This window comes from Acanthochromis polyacanthus, chromosome 3 (genome assembly GCF_021347895.1).
Source record: "Acanthochromis polyacanthus isolate Apoly-LR-REF ecotype Palm Island chromosome 3, KAUST_Apoly_ChrSc, whole genome shotgun sequence".
Taxonomy (NCBI): Eukaryota; Metazoa; Chordata; class Actinopteri; family Pomacentridae; genus Acanthochromis; species Acanthochromis polyacanthus.
Window position 1 is genome coordinate 20,187,712 of NC_067115.1, and position 21,764 is coordinate 20,209,475.

Genomic DNA, 21,764 nt, shown 5'->3' on the forward strand with positions numbered 1-21,764 from the left:
ACATGAAGTCTGCCTTTGAGGCCAGATGCAATAGAGACGTGTAATATCCACCGTTCAGATTTTTCTTGGCTAAGACAGCTTCCCTGATTGGACACTTTGACAACCTAGCTTCACTATTTATTTACCTTCTAGCCTATATACTGTAGCAGACTGATGATGCTCGTAATGTGCACAGTCTGGTGTTTTTAATGAATTTCCTGACCACTTTCTTCCTCAAGAAAAGCTCATCTGTACATGTGTACATCCTAGCAGCTGTACTATACCTTTTATTGGAACTGCAGATTGTTAAATCCCCCGTATTTTCCGTAGCAGTTTGTAAATTTAAAACACCTTCTGGTTTTTATTTGTATGTGAATGGGTCAGTTTTTGGAATCAGCAAGCCAGCTTGTGTGTTTGAAGTGGATCCCCTGTACTCAGAGTAATCGGACGAAGCTGTTGAGACGGTTTTTGTTTTTCACTGCAACCCGGTATTGAGCCAAACGTTCCCCTTGACAGTGTTGGTAATCGACAGGTTGTACAAGAGGTCAGACAGCCAAGCAGTGGAACTTGAATTCATTGTGAGGTTCAACAGGAGGGACAGACACAAAGGGACTGGAGGAATGAAGAGCAGGAGGAGAGCAGTGTCCTTTCTTTTTCGTTTGAAAAATCTTTTTAGTTAAGATTTATTTCTTTTGCATTCCATCTCTCCACCAGATCAACTTGCCTCTCCTCTCCTCTCCTCCTCTCCCCCCTCCTCTCCTCTCCTTTCCAAAGCCATTTATTTTCACGACTTACACATTTTATAGAGAAATTTGTCAGAGTTCCAGTCACTAATGACGTCTGCAGCAGAGAAAGCCTGGTTTTCTTCAGACAGAAAAGGGGAAGCAGGATGAGGAGAGAGTGATGGCACAATTCAAAGGAGTGGTAACTTCTGTTGAGTGAATGTCAGCTGTGGGTGTGAAGGTCAAACGTTTCCCACCTGCTTAGCGAGGCTGTGGTGCTGAAGTGGCTAATAGGCTTATGATAAAATAGTATTGAGCAGAGCTGAATTTAAGCATTTACTGCTCAGGCGACGGTGACTTCTGTGTGTCTTTCCCTGTGATCACAAGCATCCAGGAGTTTTGCTCCACTGTAGAAAGCTGTTTGGATTAATGATATTATTTCATAGTCCAAAAATAGATTTTTTTTTAAAAGTTTTAAATGTCTTACAGGTTGATGAACTAGGAGAAAAAGGGAAAATGGCTAGACTGAGTAGCTCTTCTGGAAAGTTTCTTCTCATGTGAGCCTCATCAGCGGACAGTTTTGCCTCATTACTATGGAAATGCAAACTGAATTAATTTTGTATTTACGTTAAGAAGTTCTTCAGTCAAGTTTTAAGAAAGCTCCAATATATTTTCCAGAGCAACAACTGAGCGGATCTTGTGGTGATATCTTGGTTGATTACTGTTTCCAAGGTCAATAGTGAACTTTCACTCTCAACAAAAGATGAAGTTGAAAGGCAGACATTTCCAGAAAACACACTTGTATCAATAATTTTCATTGTAATTTTAAATGTTTACACTGTTGAAAGAAATCCAGAAGAGCAGTTCCATCTCATCCCTAATCCAGCGCTCATCTGCTTATCCTCATGGCTGATCCAGTCCAATATGGGAACACTTTCCAAAGAAAGGTAGTGAACGCCTTCTCCCACGGGGCTCTTCTTCACGTACTGTAGGTATAAAATGTGTTTTGAGGGGAAAAAAGAAGGCAACCAAGGAAAGAAATAAAGCGAGGAGCCATTATGGCCGCTGATGAAGATATCCCGTGTCTTCCTTTCCCTTTCTCCGAATCACAAAGGAAGAAACGCTCTGCTTTTTCCTGCCTAAAGGGCCAAATTAACTCATCTAATCTTCTAAACATTTAATCTTCAAACACTGTTTATTTTCTCAGCTCACAGCCGCCAATCAGTGCTGGCCGAGTGCATTCTGTTGTAATACGGCGGGTTTAAAATCTTTAGTTAACATTGTTGGAGCGGAGTGATGGCCTTAATTGCATAGGCTGCAGGATTAGTATGAATCACAGCTATGGAGGAGCGTGAGCTAGCCTCGTGCAAGCTCCGTCTCATTGTCTCGCACTGACAGCACCGGCCCATCCCTGTCAGCCTCAGGGCCAGCAATCCACGAGACGACCTGCCAGGAGTTATGTGAACCCAAAACACTATGGATATGCAAGTCCCATAGAAACCAAACTCACAAAATAAACAGACCGGAGGTGATGTTTGACACGAGCAAGGAGAGCCCTTGTTTTGGGAAGATTTGGAGATCTGTCTCACCTGTTTCCGATGCACATCGTCTCCACGAAAACCCGAATGGAGTATGTGGATGTGTGATGCTTCTAGCAGAGGAGACAGGGTTAGGTAATGGCTGGATGTAAAACAATAGAGAGCACAGACTGGAGAGAGGTTATTATACTTGGCTTTGACAGCCAGGTGGCAAGGAGCTGCGATGTGGTTTAAAACCCTTGCACAACTGACAGCTAATACTGGAGGAGGAGCAACATCTCAAATAGTTCACACTGTGATTATCAGATCAGACACTAATGGCAGAAGGAAACCCCAGGCACTTGTTTCTATAATCCACCCTTACTTTGAAAAGAAAACATTGCTCCATCAGTCATACACAATACATCTATACAGCATTCAATTAACAACTCAACTGCTCTCAGAGATTTTTGGTCTTCCTGATACAGGAACTGTAAATCCAGTTAGTTCCAATCATCATCACGCTCAGCAAAAATCTTTTGCATCGTGCCACTACATCCGTTCACACATGAGGCTCCCAAATATTGAGGTGTTACCTCTCTGCCAAGCCTGTCCGCTTAAAGATTTTTTTGTCCACAAGAAATGTTCAAGATGCATTCAGTGTTTGGCCTATCTGGCAAACAGTTTACTATCTGATTGCATTGTGTTATCACACAGCGGATCGTTGTCTGCACTCAAAGTTTGTGTAGATGTGAGCATCGCTCCTAAAGCTGTCAGTCCCTCACGCTATTAAGACAGCTGCTCTTAGTGGGTATTGTTCAGTGGGGAGCTATGGGGACCTGACAGGCCTAAGAATCTTTATTCACCCTAAAGGGCCTTTCAGCACTATAGTGTTGAATAGGACCTGCCAATGTCATCCTCCAGCCATGGCATTTTTATGGCATAGCTGACATACACACAACACACTCTCGTCAGCCTCTCAGTGGCTCTAGCAAGGCTCCTTTTTATTCCTGCACTGTATGTCAGCTGGTGTTTTCCCATAGACACCCATTGGAGGAGATCTTTTCCAGGCAGCGCCATTTTATCTTAGAATTACTCACGCAAACACTCACGCAGCGGCACTCACACTTTAACAGCAACGGACGCACAAATAAAGACAGACTGGAGGGGAGAATCTCTCTCATACAAGTGCACATGCTTTCGCTCGCACGCGCACACACACCTTCTCACGTACACACACACTGCTCTATACACACCACTCAGACAAAAGACCCTTGATTACTCAGCAAATGGATGCACCGCTGATCACAGGGCAGCCCTTTTACAAACTGGTCTATTATGCAGTCTCAGCGTGGGGTGGAAGTGTTGCAGGGGCCCGAGGCAGCGCGGCTTTGGAGGGCTGAAGGACTGTGTGAGCGTGTGTGCGTGAAAATGTGCGCACATGCATCAAGGCTGAGAAGTGCTCCCATGCTGCGCCGCCTAACGAGAGGGCAGGTCAGCCATTAAATGGGCACTAATGCGGGAAATTGGAGGCCATTAGGCCTTTCTTTGTTGTTGTGGCTCTGTGTGGCTAGTTAGACTCTTGAAAAAGGAAAAGCCTTATTTGCCCCCACATGCAGACAGACAGTGAATATATGGGCCATTTAGCTCAGCACGGAGCAGGCCGGCCTGCCGCTGGAGACTGCTATGGATTGTACGGCTGCGTGTTCACAAATGCAATATACAATTAAAACTGAACCATATTTGGCTAATTATTTACTTTTTTGTATCATGTGTAAAAGCCCAAATCAGAGAGAAAAAATGCTTTCATAAACATATTTCCCTTAGAGTGAGTATGCCTGACATGAGTTTCCTGCCTCTGTATTGCAGAAGAAGTAGTAATTGTGTGTTTTGTTTTTTTTAAACTTCGACTACTGGTAAAAAACTGTTAAATTCCTTCAGGATGTGTACGAGTTGCCACCATGTGTTCATAGGTAAATTAAAAGCAGAGATGGTACATATTAGACTTAGTTAAGTATTGGATAAAAATATGGAGCCAAATTTTGTCCAAATTATAAAATATTGTCACCAAAAGGTCTTCAATTACTCAAATATATATAAAAGACAAAAGCACAATTCCAATTAAGAAGTTAGTTTAATTGAATGGCTATTAAATAAGGTTCATTGTTGCAGAAACATTGAGAAAAAAATACCTAATTAAAATTGATTTCAATTTTATTTAATATATTCACTGTGTAGTTATTCTCATGCTTTTAATGCTGCATGCTGGTGCTGATCAGAGACTGTATGTGGACCTGTGCCCTCCCCAGCTGGTATTTACTTCAGTCTACTATAAATCCATGGATTACCATTAACCTTCCCTCTACTGTTAATAGCTTTATAAGGGATCCCTGCTTGCAATGAAGCAAGACAGTTCTCACAGCTCTTTAGTTGCATCAGTCAGATAATCAAACTACATTTTATCACCCACTGACAGAACATGCATCGAAGGCGTTGCCTGCTTGCACTGGGAATTGCATAATTTGCCCAAATCTGTGAAAACATCTGAGTGTTAAATTATGAAGTAAAGAAATAAATAAGCAGCTTGGTCTGACAAGTGAGCAAAGGCTGCTTGACAGCAAATGGAATCTGTCCACTTGAAATCAGTCCTCGCCGCATATTTAATCTGCCTTTGATAATCCTGCAGGACTGATGAATATTCTGTATGACTTGATCTCAATTAGCCAAGTCTCCTCGAGTCAAGCCTGCAAGCAGCAGCAGCAGCAGCAGCAGATTGATCTCTTTCCCTCCCTCTGTCCGCCTCATCATTTCTTTTCCCAGTCACTTCCCGCTCTGGGCTTCTTTCTCTCCTTATCTTTATATATTTTCATATTTTTCACTCTCATTCACCCTTGGTACAGAGTTTATAAGGCAACCTGCTTATTAAAAATACAGAAACACGGCCTTCTGTGGGGGGGCGGCGAAGATCCAGAGTTTAGTCGAGGTCATTAGAGACATAGTGAAGAGGGCAGGAGGGCTCACAGGGGGCTAAAGTGCTGCTGCTAATTGGCTGCAATAAAGGAATTAAATTAGCCTGATATAATCTCTGCAGTTTGCGCTTCGCTCTCCCATCCGCTCGCTCTTCCCACTCGCCTGCGCCCTCGCTCCATCGCCCCGGAGGTTCACGGTGTTCCCAGGGTGCTTCCCACTATAGATGTACATCAAACAGGTCCACACACCCAAAACACTCAACTCAGCCCCCACACCCTTCACATGTGCAGTGCTACCTCTCCTTAATATGCTCTGTTTCTTGAATTTTCTCAAGATTTTACCCCTGAAAATGTGGGAATAAAAAAGAAATGAGGCTTAAGAAAAGTTTTGGAAGCAACAATGGTGAATTTATTTCACAGAAGTTGTTTTAAGGAGTTTAGTTTTTGATTAATTTTAATTTGGAAATTGCATTTGTCGGATCTTTCAAAAGCCTTAAAAATTACATTTTACTTTTGCTGTTACTACTTCTTTGAAATTTATGCAGTCGACTCTTCAGACTGCAAAGATTCTTGTACTGAAACCTGATAAACTAACACTGATAAAAATACAACATTTAGCAGCATTTAAAAATGAGGATCTGATTACATGAAATCAAAGAAACAAAACAGATGCTCTGTAATTTACAGTTAATAACAATATGTGTAGAAACTTGTGTTTTTGGATGCAGGAATTAAACATCTTGTGGCAAGATTTAGAATAATAAATATAATTCATCTAATAATATAATTAGATCTAAAGAGAACTTCAAACACAAAGTTTAGCACATCTGTCATCTCAATCCCTTAAATACTCTCAATTAGCTGTGTTTCTATTTAGTAATTCCTGTCTTTATCGTGTCAGTGTCTGGATCAACGACCACAGGATAAAAAGAAGAATTGTAATTTTTGAGAAACTAAATAAACAGCCTGGAAACAGGATACAATTAAATTAATTGTAGCTGTAAAATGGATTTATAAGCTGATACGTAACTGAAGGCAAAATATGCAACACATCTTGGTTAGAGAGCAAACATAAATATTTCTGTCATTTCACATCACTCATTGTTTTGGCTCGACTATTATTATGGAGACATTTAAAAAAAAAAGTGAAATTCTTCTGTTGTTTTGGGAGAAACAGGGCTTGTCAGTGATGGGTGATTCTTTCTTCCCTCATCAGAGTCGCATTCTCTTCAGCTGTGTGGTCAGACTTCAGTCTGCTGGAGTTACCTGTCACTATCACAGTGTTTTTATACTGCTCCTCCCTCAGAAAATATATCAACACGAAATTAATCTGGCTGCCAAATGATTGTTTGGGATGTCGAAGGAATCCAAAACATTAAAAGATAATACCAGTGTTGTTTTGGTGTCACTTTATGTCATTCTTATACTAACAGTAACATTTTTCTGTCTGTTTATAGTCTACATATAATTATATAAATGCCTGAATTCATTATTATTCAACTTCAAACTTTAACCTACTTTTACTCAAGAAGTATTGTACAAATTTAGTTTTGAGTATTTTCCTTTCATGACAATTTATATTTGTTCTCGACTATAAATTATCTATCTATCTATCTATCTATCTATCTATCTATCTATCTATCTATCTATCTATCTATCTATCTATCTATCTGTCTATCTGTCTATCTGTCTATCTGTCTATCTATCTATCTATCTATCTATCTATCACAAAACATCTGATAAACTTATAAAATAGGACGATAAAAAGGAGCAAAAGTGCTTGGGTCACTTTCCGACATTGCGTATGTAGATGGAGTACTAAATGGGCCTACTGACCAACTATTATTTAAAGGCACACTGCTTCTTTTTCAGTCTGACTTTTTCTCTCTGTAAATGGGTGGAGTCCTTTCACATGACCATGACTGAGTACTTTGACTTTTCAATCAGTATTTAAACGGTATTACTTCCTTTTGCTTAAGATCAAAACTCTGGATGTTTCGTACACCACTAATTACCCAAAACATAAAGGAAAGCCTGAAAGTCTCGGTCAAGAAATATTATTTCTCAAATATGTTGCCAAAGAAAGGTGTCTTTTGTTTACTGTTCACTTTTTCTCCAGGAAAGAAGCTATTGTCGAGGTAAAGTTTCTATTGCATAATATCTTAGTACGTTTTTCTATCTGACATGAAGCTCCTTGAATGTCAAAAAGTGGTGTAGAAACGCACTCATCTTGCCTAACAGATGGAAGTTCTCATGGACTGATGAACATTTATTATAAATGGCTGTCATAGCAATAATGAGCTGAAATTTGTTTGACATCAGTTTTCTCCTTTAATCCGTGAAAAACAAGCTAAAAAGTGATTCCAGGCAAACACAAATATCCACCCATGTAGACTGATCTTCAAAAACCCGTGGGTCTGAGCGCACACGCATTACTGATTACACACCACATTTCTGAAACGGATCCCAGTGCGGTTTTGTGTGACACACATCTGATTCTGTGTTTAGCCATGACAAGCAGCAAGCTTCCCAAACTCTCCCAGCATGTGTGTTATGTGAGAGAGAGTGCAGGCAGCAGGGAGTCGAGCACCATGGATTCAAATACGCCATGAGTGTGTGTGTGTGTTTTTATGTCTTCCGTGAGTGGGGAAGGTGTGCTTTACAGACTGCCTTCCTGATAACTGAATGCACCATACAGTGTAGAGGGAGTAGCAAGTTGTTCCAGATATTTGGGGAACAGCCTATGAAAATATTTGCAAAGATAAGTTACGTGAACTACTTTCTCCCTGAAAACTTTTCTAATCACAAACATAGTAAAGACAGAGGACTCAGGAGGGAGGTTAGCAGTTAATCTGATTACTTTTTGGGCCACCCATAGGATTAAAGGTAAACTGTTCATGTGGACTCCCCTGGGTGTTTGTTTGGAAGTGGGGCAGAGCTCTGGCAGTGTTGGGTTTTGGTTTGCTGTCCTGTTTGGGTGAGAGGTGGAGGGGACGGCAGCAGGGAGGCTGATATGTTCCGCATATGAGGCTTTTGTCGGAGCGTGTGACCACCATAGGACTTAGAAATAACTGGAAGTGAAGTCTCATGGCCTTGATATTTGGGGTAGTGAGCAGCCGGCAGCTTCAGCCGATCCAGCATGCAGACTTGGAATGAAAGTGGCAGCGATCACTTGCTTGAGTGTCTCTTTACAGCAAATCGTGGGCTGTGACCAACATCGCTCAATTACCAGGCTTATCGTAAGTACGATGAGCTTAACCTCAACCTCCAGCTCCGTTGCTTAAAATTTCCCTCTAATTAGCCGAGGGAAGGCTGCCTCAGTGCTGCTTCAAGACTGAGGTCAGTCGATGGAGGCTGGGAACCGCTCAAAGAAACTAATTAGCCAACTTTCCAAAACACACTCAGACACTGTGATGAGGCCCCCGTGTTTCCGAAGATGAGCGGGAATCAGCAACGCTCAATAAACAAATCAGTTTCCTGTTAAATTCTGCAGCTGGAAGTTAAATTTTAGAATAGCTGCAAGATTGAAATGCAGTTTTCTTGTTTTGTCATGTAAAATAGTCGTGGTCCACTTTGTCGGAGGTGTTGACGAGCTTTGGGGAAGCTTAGCGTTCTCCAGTTAATTCAGTTATACTTGTTTTAAAGGTATCAGTTCACACTTGTTTTTACTGCTCACCTGGGGGTGGTTACAGCCGGCCACTGGCTCGCTGTCCAGACTGAAGTAATTAACTTGATCGAAAACAGGCCAAGAGCGTCCTGTAAGGAAAATATAACCTTTGTTAACACTTATTAACAAAACAAAAAAAATCTTATTTTTATCATTTACAAAGCTGCTGCCATTCTCTTAGCATTTCTGATGAATTGTTTGACTTTTAAATCACAGAAAGTGAGTATTTGTGTTGGTGTACGTGCGGTAATTATCCATTATCAGCAGTTCTTGTGAAAGGCAATGGGTTCTATTTTTGCAGCAACAAAGAGCAGTTTCCAGAAAAGTTCATTGTGACCGTGTCTCGGTAATATTTAGAAAGAAACGCCACTTTCTAATTTTGGGATCCACATTGTGCAATGTGCTCAGGAATTTTTATTTGGTGGGAAAAAATGTGGAAAAAGCTCCATGCTTCATATGTGGTTCTCCGAGATTTTAGAAGTGATAAACTAGACTTTAGAGAGTACCGGGAAGGATTCCACTGATGGGATTTGCAAAATGATTTATGACCCGACAGTTAAGTTGAACTTTTCTTCAGCTGCTGCTTCATTTACATGTGTAACAAGCAGAAATATTAAGCTTTTTATGGTGAGAGAGCTGATGTTCCAATAAGCAGGTGCAGTTAAAACGATATGAAAGTGTTTTGACTCATAAATTTCCTGTTGACAATTTGATTATTTGCTTAACAGTCAACAGAGGACTCTACAGGAATGGGAAATACTGTTCTACAACACTGCAGGACACCTGATAAGCTCATGCCGGGCAAATTGCATATCATCTTTCACATCTTCAGTTATTTTTAATTAAACTGACTTTCATTAAGTTAAAGCAGAGATGATGTCATTTTTAAATCAGCCAAGAAACACTTGAATTTGAACCAATAGTAACATTGTTTCCTGGGTTCTTTCTGTCAAAGCTGAGGGGGGTTTAACAGCTAACATCCTGACTATTCTCTCCAAGTTCAGATGAAGTGGTTCTCACTTGCCCCCATTATCTTCTGAATCATAATACCTTGAAACACAATGTGGCCTTCAGTCCCACACCTCCACATCCAACCTGTTTACTCTCCACTATAACCAAAATGCCCCCCGGTGCAGTGGTATTATTCTCACTGGGTCTGTGTTTAGATAGGTGTGAAACAATCTTTGTAGTGTAACAGAGACGTGTCTGCAGGTCTGAGGCTGAGCACTGATCCTCCACCAGCTTTTAAGCCTCTACAGTGATCCCTGTTACCTGCAGGTGTGCTCACAGATAGCTTTCACCGACTATGGCCTCAAGCTGGAGTCTCTGCAAAGACTGAACCTGCCCATGGGGCTGGATTGACAGCCAGCTCGAGGTTTTCAACACACATCGTTCGAGAGCCGTCTAAACAGGGAATAACTTAACCCGCTGTGTTGTCTTACGATTTGTGCGGCTGAAATAAGTGTCAGTTTAGCCACTGAATATTTATGAACGAAGGGGAAGTTTGATGCACTTTTATCCCTCAACCCGACACACAGTATCGGGTTGTGGCTATCAGCGGGCTTGAGGGGTTTTCCAGTGGAGCCAGGAAGCGAGGCTCGGCTGTCTGAGAGGCCAAACAATGTGAGTCATGAGCAGGTGTAAATCTAGCTTAAGACAACAATAAAACATCAGATCTGTGTCACAAATGTGTCACAAATATAGGTCTGAATCCAGGAAGGGGAGACCGTAGGATACAGGAGGAAAGATGGTTGTTTTAGTTAATCTTATTTTCCAAGGAAATAATCAGGAATGTTTATTGTCATGTGACCTCGCGGCTGTTTTCAGGTAAATCAGAGATATTAGATACGAGGGTTTATGACCAACAGCTCTAAGCAGAGAGGGATACCTAATTATACTTCTGTTATCCTCCAGGAAAGTCGGAAAGTCGGGAAAGCCAAGTCACTACTGATAAGACACCGAGCTACTGTGTGTGTACTGAATGTGCATTTTATTTAGATATTGTAATTAGGCCCTTGGAGTGGAAAGAAGGAGTCTCAAGGGTCCCAAAAGGAGGAAAAAAACCAGAAATGTACACACACTGAACACACAAATGAAGTCTCTAGCATTACACACACACACACACACACACACACACACACACACACACACACACACACACACACACACACACACACACACACACACACACACACACACACACACACACACACACACACACACACACACACACCAGTGAGAAGCCACAGTAAACCCTCATCCTTCCTAAATTTTTATGAGCAGTTGATAAAAAGAGCCATGATGAAGAAGGTGATGCTGAAAAAGAGATGATCCAACCAGGGGACACTAGTTGGACTCAGATAACCCCTATTGAAATAATTGCACGCACACAAACACTCACACACATACAGTAACCACACACAGTAGAGCAATAAAACTGTATCAGAAGTGCTGCACTTAATAATGCATGAATGTGTCTGCAGTGGTGGAGGAGGACCGGTGTCTCGGATGGCCGGTCTTAATGAAGTTGGGCATGTCTGCCTCACTCGGCTGCCAGAAAGTCATGAATAAACATCAGCCGGCTAATTAAACTCGGGGCTGGCAACTGTACTCATCAGTAAACAAGCAGCGGAGATGGGTCTCGCACATGCTCACAGGGATTTAAGTGGAGTGGAGGAGCGGTGATGGCAGGCCTTCACTTTCCTCAAGAGGAACTTGAGGAAAAGAAAAGCAGAGCGAGGAGCAGAAAAGAGTTAGACCAAGAGAGAGAACAGTACGAATGGAGAGCATTTGACCTTATTATTAGAGAAGTTTAAACTCTCATTGTAGTGGCTTGGAATCAATGGAGATTTTAAGCTTGTAAGCACAAACTAAATATGCTGGAAGCTACAATAGTATAAACAAGTAGACTCCATTCTCATGTTTTAGCTGATGTGCATCTGTTGATTATTTTCCAATATAAAGTAGTACACGAGATACAGTAAATAAGGCAAGAGCCACAGCAAAGAAGTAGTTCTGCTTCATGCTGAGTCATTATTTAACTCTGAGTACCAACAAACTTTTAAAAGGCAATGCTAAAGTTAATAATTAGGATTTTTACCACTGCAGTGGTCATTATTTTTGCATAATACATCATCAAGGACCTGTAGGGGAATATTAATATGACATTAAGCCATTGGGTATGTTCAGTAATAAAGAGCGAGATTTACTTTTTAAAAAATCAATTAAAACATGTCTGCGATCTTGAATTTAGAAGAGGCGACCGCTTGATTCAAACTCACGTATGCTGATCACATACTTTACCAAAACTTCGCTCAAACCTGTCACCTCACCCTCAACGAATTGATGCTAATTTAACTCCTCTGCATTTCGTCCACAGCCTGTAACTGTAACCTTCACGCCCGGAGGTGTCGTTTCAACATGGAGCTCTACAAACTCTCTGGGAGGAAGAGTGGAGGAGTCTGCCTCAACTGTCGCCACAACACAGCAGGGCGTCACTGTCACTACTGCAAGGAGGGCTACTACAGAGACCTGTCCAAGCCCATCTCACACAGGAAAGCCTGCAAAGGTACAGAGTTCTTCTTGCCTTTCTTTTTGTTGGCCAAGAGGGCCTCATTTCCAACCATTTCAGTGAGAAGTCTGTTGGCCTTCACAGAAATCAGTCCTTAGACAGAACATCATTCCTATGTACTGTTCATATAAGTTATTTTGAGATACCATTTTGGATTGCTGTTTCAAAACCATTTTAAGTTAATTCTATGTGGATGCAGCAATAATGTTTAACCCTCTGAATCCCAAGAAGCGTGGGCATTGTTGACAGTTTTTTTTGTCTTATTTTCACTGACTGTGGCCTCATTTTTTCACATGGAAAGTACAGTGAACTAATATTGTGTTCTATGCAATGTGTCAAAGTAAAAATGTCAAAACTGTTTTTAATAGAAGAAAAACCTGAAGTTTAATTTGTCTGATGATTAATTTTACAAAAACAACAACAACAGAAACCATATTGAATCAAGATATATCAATAAAGTGCACACAGGCTTATGTGTTCTGGAGAAAAAATGTCAACTTCTTAGATATACATTTTTCATTTTATATCCAAACACTGCCTGCAGTTCAGCCCAGTTCAGCTAACACTGTTTTAATTTCTGTTATATAACCGTTGAGTCACTTATAGAATTGTGATTTTGTTAAAAAGCACAAATGTTTCATGCTTTTACAGAATCTGGTTCAAGCAAATGGTTTGTTTTCAGCCATTTTTTGAAAAAAAAAAAGCATGAAGTAATTTCAATGAATTATCCGGATTTTACTCTTAGATTAGGATCACTTTTCCAACAGAACGGCATGCCACAAATGAAAGGTTTAAAAACTGTTGGAATGTTAAAAACCCAGTGATTCTTTCTGTTTTACAGCTTCTTTTTGTGATAAATGATGCAAATTTGGCAATTTTTCAAGCATGCCTTTTAGACTAACCAGCAGCTTTTGGGGCTCTGAGGGTTAAAATATCACTCTTTGAAATTATAATATGTATTTTAATATGCATTGCACAAAAGTTAAGACACTAAACATCACAATAATAACTTGAAAACTCAGTAACAGCTGCTACTTGGATTGTTCAGGTCCGATATGAAACGGTTTTAGATGAATTGCAGGAAGTGGAGGGGAGGGCTTTACATTCCTGAGCCGGTCTCACCCTCATCTCCCTCTGTCAGCGGGGATGAGTTGGGGGTCTTCTGGGTTTGTGGAGGTCGTGGTGGTGGTATGGGTGGGTCAGGTTGGGTGTTCCCTCATCGACACTGAGTTATTTGGCTTAGTAGGAGGTGGGGTGAGGGGATGACAGGACAAGCAAAACAAACAGAGCAGAGGTGTGAAGTGATCCCCGGTGCAGGTCAAAGACGAATGAGAACCCAGGGACGATCGGTGGAAGGAGCCGCGAGACGGGAAGAGAAGAAATGGAGGAAACAAAGCGAAAAGTCAGGATCGGAAGGGTGGCGAGAGAGTGAAATATGGGAGGGATGGATGATGGGGAGGGCGGGGGAGGAGAGGAAGAGGAACACACCCCTACGCAGGTGTGCTCACCACTCACTGCTGGATGAATCGCCTGCCATCAGCCCTCAGCGTAGTAAGGGTCAAAGAAAGAGAGGAGGAGGAGGAGCAGGAGGAGGAAGAGGTGAGGGCGACTGAAAAGAGAGAGAGTATGTTTTCTCGCCTCGACTATAGCTGCAGGGAAAGATAACAGGAGCTGAATCCCTGTGCAAACAAGCCCAGAGACACCTCAGAGCTGCTCCGTATAGACACAGCTTGTACACACATACACAGAGATTCATGCATACCTGTCGGAGGGTTTCAGAGCCTCCAAAGGCAGCGTGTAAGGAAATATTAGCTGCCTGCTGACAGTTTAAGCCTGAGTTTTCTTAAATCAGTCACAATGAAGTAAATAAATAAACTGACCCTTCAGCCAGCTCGACTGTGCGAAGAGAAAAACACCTGTAGAATGTTGAACACCGTGAAGAATTTGATGCTAGATTAGATGAACCAATTGTTTGTGAAGATGTGATTCATGCAGCAGCACTAACTAATAGAAAAGCATCCGCCCTCAGCGGCCCTGTTCAGTTCCTGTTTCTCCTCGTGCATTTTTCCGTTGACACGCTTTATGCTGCTAAACAATGTTGCATTACATCTCATTAAATTCCTCACATCCAGCAACCATATCCAGCACGTCTTCTCGTCTCCGCATGAAATTAATAACAAAGTTCTCCACAAATGTTCAGACCTACTCATCTCCCTTCCCCTCCAGTCACTCATGCAATATTCCTGCAGAGACTTTAACACCTTCCGTGGCTTTGGGCCCATTCTCCTGTCGGCCAGGAATGCAAACACATATTCATCAAGACGGGACGTTGTGTATCATTAACCCCTATCCTCTGCTGTGTCTAACAGGCCAGCTTATTGTGGAGATTTAACCTCCTTTTTGTTGTTTTTGCATTCCTTCTCACGTGTCCAAGACTTGATTCTTTCAGCATCTCATAACTCACATTCATGGGGGTTTGCTCGCCATAACGGAAAAGTTATACAGCTTTTGGTCCTGCTGTGCATTTCATCAGGCAGCTGAGAAATGTTAAGTCTCTTAACTGTACAATACACAGGAGAAGCAATATGAGTAAGATGGCACGTACACACGATAGCGTGTTTTTTGTATGCTTTATTCCATCCCTGGTAAATACAATAAATCAGATTTGGCACCGTACAATTTTTAAGATGATGATGACATTTAATGTAGCATTTTTTTTAAAGATAATTACAGACTGTTTTTATTACTTTTTTTATTGGCTTTATAGCCGCTGAAATGAGAGATCTTGAAAACATGCAAGCAACATTCTGGTCACCAAACAAGAACAAATACATTAACGGCTTTGCTGTAGTTCACATTTTGAAGCAAACAGACCAAATTAAAGTGGCAAAATATGAGTGAAAACCTCAGTTCATGTTATCAAGAATGCTATGTTTTTTTATATACCTCAAATAGAAAACAGTCTGTCTTAAAAAGAAAAATCCATTTTCCATTGATGTGGAAATCTGCTCTCATACAGCTAGGATGACTAAGCTGATGTTCGGGGAAAAAGGGGGATAAATGAGTCATGAAGGGAAGTCAAAACAGCGAGTGAAAAGCTGTGAAATATGCACCTGGTGTGGAGCTTTGACGTCTGGGCTGAAGTGATGTCTCGTACGTGCATCTGGACTGTTGGGCTGCCTCTTTATTCCGTGTCTGCGTAAAGCCTTCTGATAACTGAAGCTACTGATTTGGAGCCTGACAGTAACTCAGATGCCTCCTTCATCTTCATCTGTCTCCTTTGCATGGATTCTATCACTGTGCAGGCTGCTTTTCTCATTTTTTCTGACTCTGCCTGGTGCTCTGGCTCTGCATGAGGGAATAAAGCTTCTAATTTATCCAGTGCGTTCATGTTTCAGACATAAATGCACATAGTATTTTTAAAAATTGTCTCTTAAAATCACGAATGCGTTCCTTTTGTCGTAAAAGGTGAGATGACTTGGTGATGAATTAGTCAGTCAACACATTTTTTAAATGATGAATTATTCTTACAAGCAATTTTCAAGTAAAACAAATTAAAAAAAAACATTCTATATTCTATAAAGAAGATAAATGTGAGTATGTACAACATTTTTCCGTTTCATGTGATTGTAAAATTTAATATCTTTATGTTTTAAATAAATCAACCAATCTCTTTCTTGGTTTCTAAGGGGAATGCAATGAGCATTTTCACTTTTTTGTAACATTTTGGAGCCCAGATTATAAATGATGGGTAAAAAAAAAACAATTCTAAGACAAATTGATCATGAAAATTCTTACTAGCTGCAGCTCTAGTTATTATCCGGCATTATTGTCATTAGTCTTATTTCATGAAAACCTGCAAAAGTGTGTTAAATCAGCTTCACAAAGCCCGAGCAAGATCTCAGAACAATTAAACGATACAATCTGTAATAATGTTATTGTTACAAGATAATGGTCATCCCATAGGCTCGTAGCAGGAGTGTATTCATGCCACACACTCATTACATCAGAATTCCCAAACTACTAAATACTAAATCATCTCACTCGCATCGGGGATTTATTCCTCCTCGACTCCTTCGCTGCTGCCTCTCACCGAACTCAAGTATAAACAGATTTCATCATTGTTTATAAAATTGTCAGCTTACCCAAACGGTTTTGTTCAATTTAATCCGTGAAATTTGCCAGAGTTTACGCACCTCCCACCTCCTCCAGCCCTGTGTAATTATAAGCAAACACTGTCCAAGTTCTACCGAGGTATTCAGTTACATCAAAATAGACTTATAATAAAGGATCTGCGGTAATTACCCCAAGCTGACAAATGATACTAAGCATGAACTGTTGCTTTTGCCAATTAAAACATTTTTTCGCAAACCTATATTTGGAAAGTCACTGATGAACAGTTTAGAGATGTGTGTCATTGTATTACTCTTTCTCTGTGCTAATGAACTTCGCACAGTTGCCACACACGGCTTTTTCCCTGCGTCAGACACCTTTATGTGCTGTCAAAAGTCGTGGCCTGCCAAATTCTCTCAGGTTTACCCACATCATAACTCAAGATAATTCAATGAAACTCAAACCGCAGAACTAATTTCTGTCCGCTCCTCAAGCAGCGTGGGCACTGCACCGAAGTGACAGCAATTAAGAGGTTTGGTTATTTATTGAACTCAAAGAAAAAGAGAAAGAGAGCGAGAGAGACCTCTTTTTATGCAGTTGTGGCTTTTGGAGGAGAGTGCAGGTCGAGGAGCACAAGAGTTTGCTTTTATAGGCTTCGCGTAATACAATCCTCTCAGAAAGCAGCTCATTTCCATAGGAGGCCATTACAAGTAAAAGAGAGCAGAGGCTGCAGAGTGAGTCCTGCCCAGTGGCTACACTTACACGCCAAAATTTATAACTTCACCCCTCATTGAGTGGGAGCGTAAACTCAGAATCAGCTGCTGTGTGTGTCTTTAGCCGTCTGAAGCCTCTGGATGAAACACAGCGGGTGTGTTTGACAGAGAAATAGCAGATCGTGCCAAAGAGACATGATAATGAGTTTTGAAAAGTGACAAGAGATGCAGCACCCTGTGTGGTCTTTGAACACCTTTGACATGCAACTGAGATAGCAAATGTCACTCTCAAGTGATAAGTGTGTGTAAAGTTTAATCAGCTGGTCGATGTTTGTCACCCTGGTACTGGATTTAAAAGTATCTGTATTTGTGATTTCCTTTAAAATCCACACCAAATAATGAGACCTGCTTTTGATTAATCCTCCTCAGAGGAACATCCAAGCCTTAGAAACACCCATCTCACTGCTTCTTTAACTGATGGATGGATTTCAAGCCTCCATGGTGTTCAAGTATGAACATCAACCATCATATAATTGCATCGGTCAGTTGCGTGATGAACAAAATATTTTGCATATAGAGGACAATTAGACTTTGATTGAGAGTATGATCCGTTCCAATCAGAACAGAATGCGTAAAGGAAAACAAAAAACTCCTTCAACTCTCAGCATATGTCTTCGATTGACACAGTAGGTTCTGTTTTATTGACCACACATAAAATGTTTTCTGCTTGGGATTTGAAAAATATTGCTTTTCATGACTTTATTGTTTTAGCTTTGCATCTGCGGAGGAGGGCCGCGCTAATATCGGCGTGTTTTCAATTAGAAGGACGCACATGTGTTTAGTGTGTTACGCATTAAAACACCATCCGCAAGGCGAACGCTTGTCCAGCGTTTTTCGGCTTCTCTTGGTGGCCAAAACATGACTCGTCGGGCCGTTGCAGCCTATTATTTCTGATCAATAAAACAGCACAAGAAGCGAGACACACCCTCTCTTGGGTAAACATGTTTATGTATAACAACCCAATAACACACATCTTAGATCCATGTGAAAAAGCAGATACCTAACTATAATAGAACACAGACTCGGGTAGTGTGTCTTTAGTCCAAGGCCAACAAATTATTCTTACTGGCACCGTGCGAGAAAACCGAAGAGGGGAGTGGAGTTCAAAACTTCAAACGCCAGCTTTAAGGTAAACGATAGGCAGAGTAGAGAAAAAAAAACTCGCATTGTGCAATCTCTGACTCCTTGCTGCCTTTGAAAAAATCTTCCTCTCTCCCCATTAGCCAAGAACATTTTTCATCCTTTTATATGCAACTGCTGGCAGCTAGAGTTGAGCATTCGGAATTCTGTCTACATCTAGGTGCATGACGTTATGAATGGCTAATCCCTGAGATGCAGATTTGTGTTAAAAGACCACAGGTTCTCTTATACACACACACGCCTGCTTTTTATCATGAAACTGCTGAGACTGGAAGGGCCTCTTGCTCTTCTGGCCCCCGTATCTCCCTGAGCCATCTGGAGTATCCATGAAGCCACTTAACCGTTTAAGTGGACGCACACTTAAAGCAGAAACTCTCACTCACACCTCAGAAGTAAGTCGATGTGTGAGTCAACAGGTGGGTCATCCAGCCAGAGAGTTGACCAATTTGTCATCCGACCGGACAGAGAGTCAGTCAGCCGGCTTTCAAGTCAACGAGGAGGACCGAATGGGGAGGAAGAAGAGGAGGGGGGATGTGTGTTTCCCACCTGTACACCATGTGCTGTGCAGCTTGATTTACAAGCAGGCTTGAGGCTCTGAGCTGCGGTTATAAGCACATGCTCTTAAAAACATTACCTGAACTCTCTGAAGCTCCAACCCAGAAATTCACTTCGCCCTCAAACTCCGGTGACATGCTGCTAAATTTACAGGCCTGGAGACGTGCTGGACCGGCCTCCACGCTGCTTATTGGGCTTCCTCAGACCATCTGTGTGTGTGTGTGCGTGTGTGCTGTCTGTGTGTGTGTGTGCTGTTCCTCTCACTGAGCACAGCGAGAAAGCGGAGACAGATTGGTCTGATAAAGGTGCTTATAGGTACACACATTTTTAGGGAGGCTTTCTGATAAGAGCAGCCAACAGCACAAGCACTTACGAATACACACCGAGGACAGATAAGAGCAGCAACAGAAGCTGAAACACAGGAAACAGGCAATAGAGATAAAAAAAAAGGGAGTGTGAGAAAAGAAGAGGCATCCTGCTGAAAAACACACCTTCCTACACAAATGTGGATTTCTCTAAGAAGATAGAATTGTCTTGAAGTACGTCACTTGTCAGAATATCTCACAAAACAACAACTATGTTGTTTCCGGGAGTCAGAGGCCAACTATAAGGAGAACAGATACCATATTATGTTACCGCTTTACAGCAGTCTTCCCCCTGAGGCCCTCTGTAATGTGGATCTCCCCGAGAGCTTCTCTATTATACAGCCTGATTGAATAACAGCCATATCACCGCTCTAGGTCAAAGCAAAGATGATGAACGTGCTGCATTCTGACACTTTAAGAAGATTTATTTAATTCGCATTCACAATCACAGAACATCTAACTGGTTCTCATACAATTTTAACCCGTCAGCAAACGTATAGCAGAAATGTGTGATTTTGATTGAAATTTAATTGGTTTTGACGTCAATATGTCTCAAAGACTAATTTCAACACAATGGGATGCCATTTGTTTTTAATCTGGGACTTTAACTTGGTGGGCTGATTGGTCTGTGCAGTAAAAAAAACAAAAAAAGGCCCAAACCGCTAAATACCCCCCAAACCTCAAAGTACATTGATTCAGCTGCACCTTTGAAGGCGCTCAGAGTGACAAGTGACACAAGGCAGAAAAAACATCAAGAGGGAGGAATGGGGAATGAGTAGAGCTGGTTCAACTCTGAAGCTCAAAGTAAGCATCTCTGGCTTTTCTATGAAATAAACAGAAAATAAAACATTCAGAGGGTGAGAAATATGGTGGTGAGAGCTCAGTGACAAACAGTGTTTTTGGCTTTGGAGGTGCTTTAAGTTAAAGAAAAAAGAAAGGTGGTGAAAGATCTAAACTGGATTAGAGTGTCTGGATTTACAGTTTGGACTGTTTGGAAGACTTCCATCCAGTCTCTTTGCAAGAGTCACTGCTATTTATATCCAAAAACAGATGAAAACAAACAACTCTCGGACAACTATTAGTCAACACCGATTGCAAAACCTTACGAAGTTTGGCTGTGAAATAAGTGACGGGTTTGTATTTGGGTGAGCAATTGGAAAATGATTACATTCCTGAAGCATGTGTGTTTGATAGACCCCCCAGTCTGGGAGGAAGTGTGACAGACGTTTCGGGCTCTTGTTCAAAGCTTGACATTAATCAGAAACAGGCGATTAGGATTATCCTCCATTATTTTATCATTTGGTAAGCATGCACTAGCCTTTTCTCTTTTACCTCACACATGCGGCCGCTTGTCCCAGTGAAGCACAACAGTTGGGTTGCCATGAAGCGGCACACACACAAACGGGACACATTTGTGATTCAAGATGAGGCTGATAATGTGCTGTAGCAACTTTTCTGTGATGTCTCCAGTAAACAGCGCCAAAATGTCAAGTATAGACTTGGGGGATGTTGCTCTTTCAGTCATGATGCGACACTCGAACCAGAGTGCCGTGTCGGACCCGAGTAAGTTCTGTCTTTCCGTGCACGCCTCCACCTGTCTCTCACCGCTCTATTGTTGCTGCCACGCTGCTGTTGTGTGCCCACCTGCACTCTCTGTAGATTTAGTATATGTTTGTATCTCCCCACATGTGTGCGTGTGTGTGACCACTCACTTTGTGCCTCTCTTTCTTCCTCTGTTTCCTCACAGCATGCGATTGCCATCCCGTGGGTGCTGCTGGCAAAACCTGTAACCAAACCACAGGACAATGTCCCTGTAAAGACGGTGTGACTGGTATCACGTGCAACCGCTGTGCTAAAGGCTACCAGCAGAGCCGCTCGCCCATTGCCCCCTGCATAAGTACGTGGAACCAGTCTTTACGCTATATCTGCCTCAATGTAGGACAGTGTGGCCTGACCTCAGGCCCATTACACACCTCTGAGAGGGAGATGTACACCAGAAGCTGCAGTATGAAACGACATATATGTGACACACAGTCAAACCCACCACACTGTAAGAGCAGACTACAAATCGTCTCATCCTTTTCTTCAGACAAGTGCTTGGTGTCCCGCTGTTGGTTTTCTGACCAGTAAATCTGCTAGCTTAAATAAACACACCATTAAACTGAACCTCAAGGTTGGGAAAGCGCAGTCTTCCCGGCTCGTTGAGCTCCATAAATCTGAGGAAAGGCCAGAGCTGTTCACACCAGCATCCTTGAGCCCCGACGTGTTTCTGGATAAAAGTGCAGGAAGATTCGCACTAAATTACAAAATCTGTCCCAGTATCTAGTCACCGTTTAGAAGCCAAAATAATTTGTGTTGAAGATAAAGTGATCAAAAGTTGAAAAGCCTTTTGA

General features: G+C 41.7%; 1 protein-coding gene across 2 annotated transcripts in view; it reads left to right on the plus strand.

Moving 5' to 3' along the window:
• ntn1a (netrin 1a) overlaps window positions 1-21,764 on the plus strand; it is a 60,416-nt gene that overhangs the window by 18,834 nt on the left and 19,818 nt on the right. For both annotated transcript variants that reach the window (XM_022199000.2, XM_022199001.2), the window contains exons 3-4: window positions 12,234-12,422; window positions 21,119-21,268. In XM_022199000.2, the coding sequence (XP_022054692.2) occupies window positions 12,234-12,422; window positions 21,119-21,268 (339 nt within the window). The remainder of the gene's footprint in view (window positions 1-12,233; window positions 12,423-21,118; window positions 21,269-21,764) is intronic.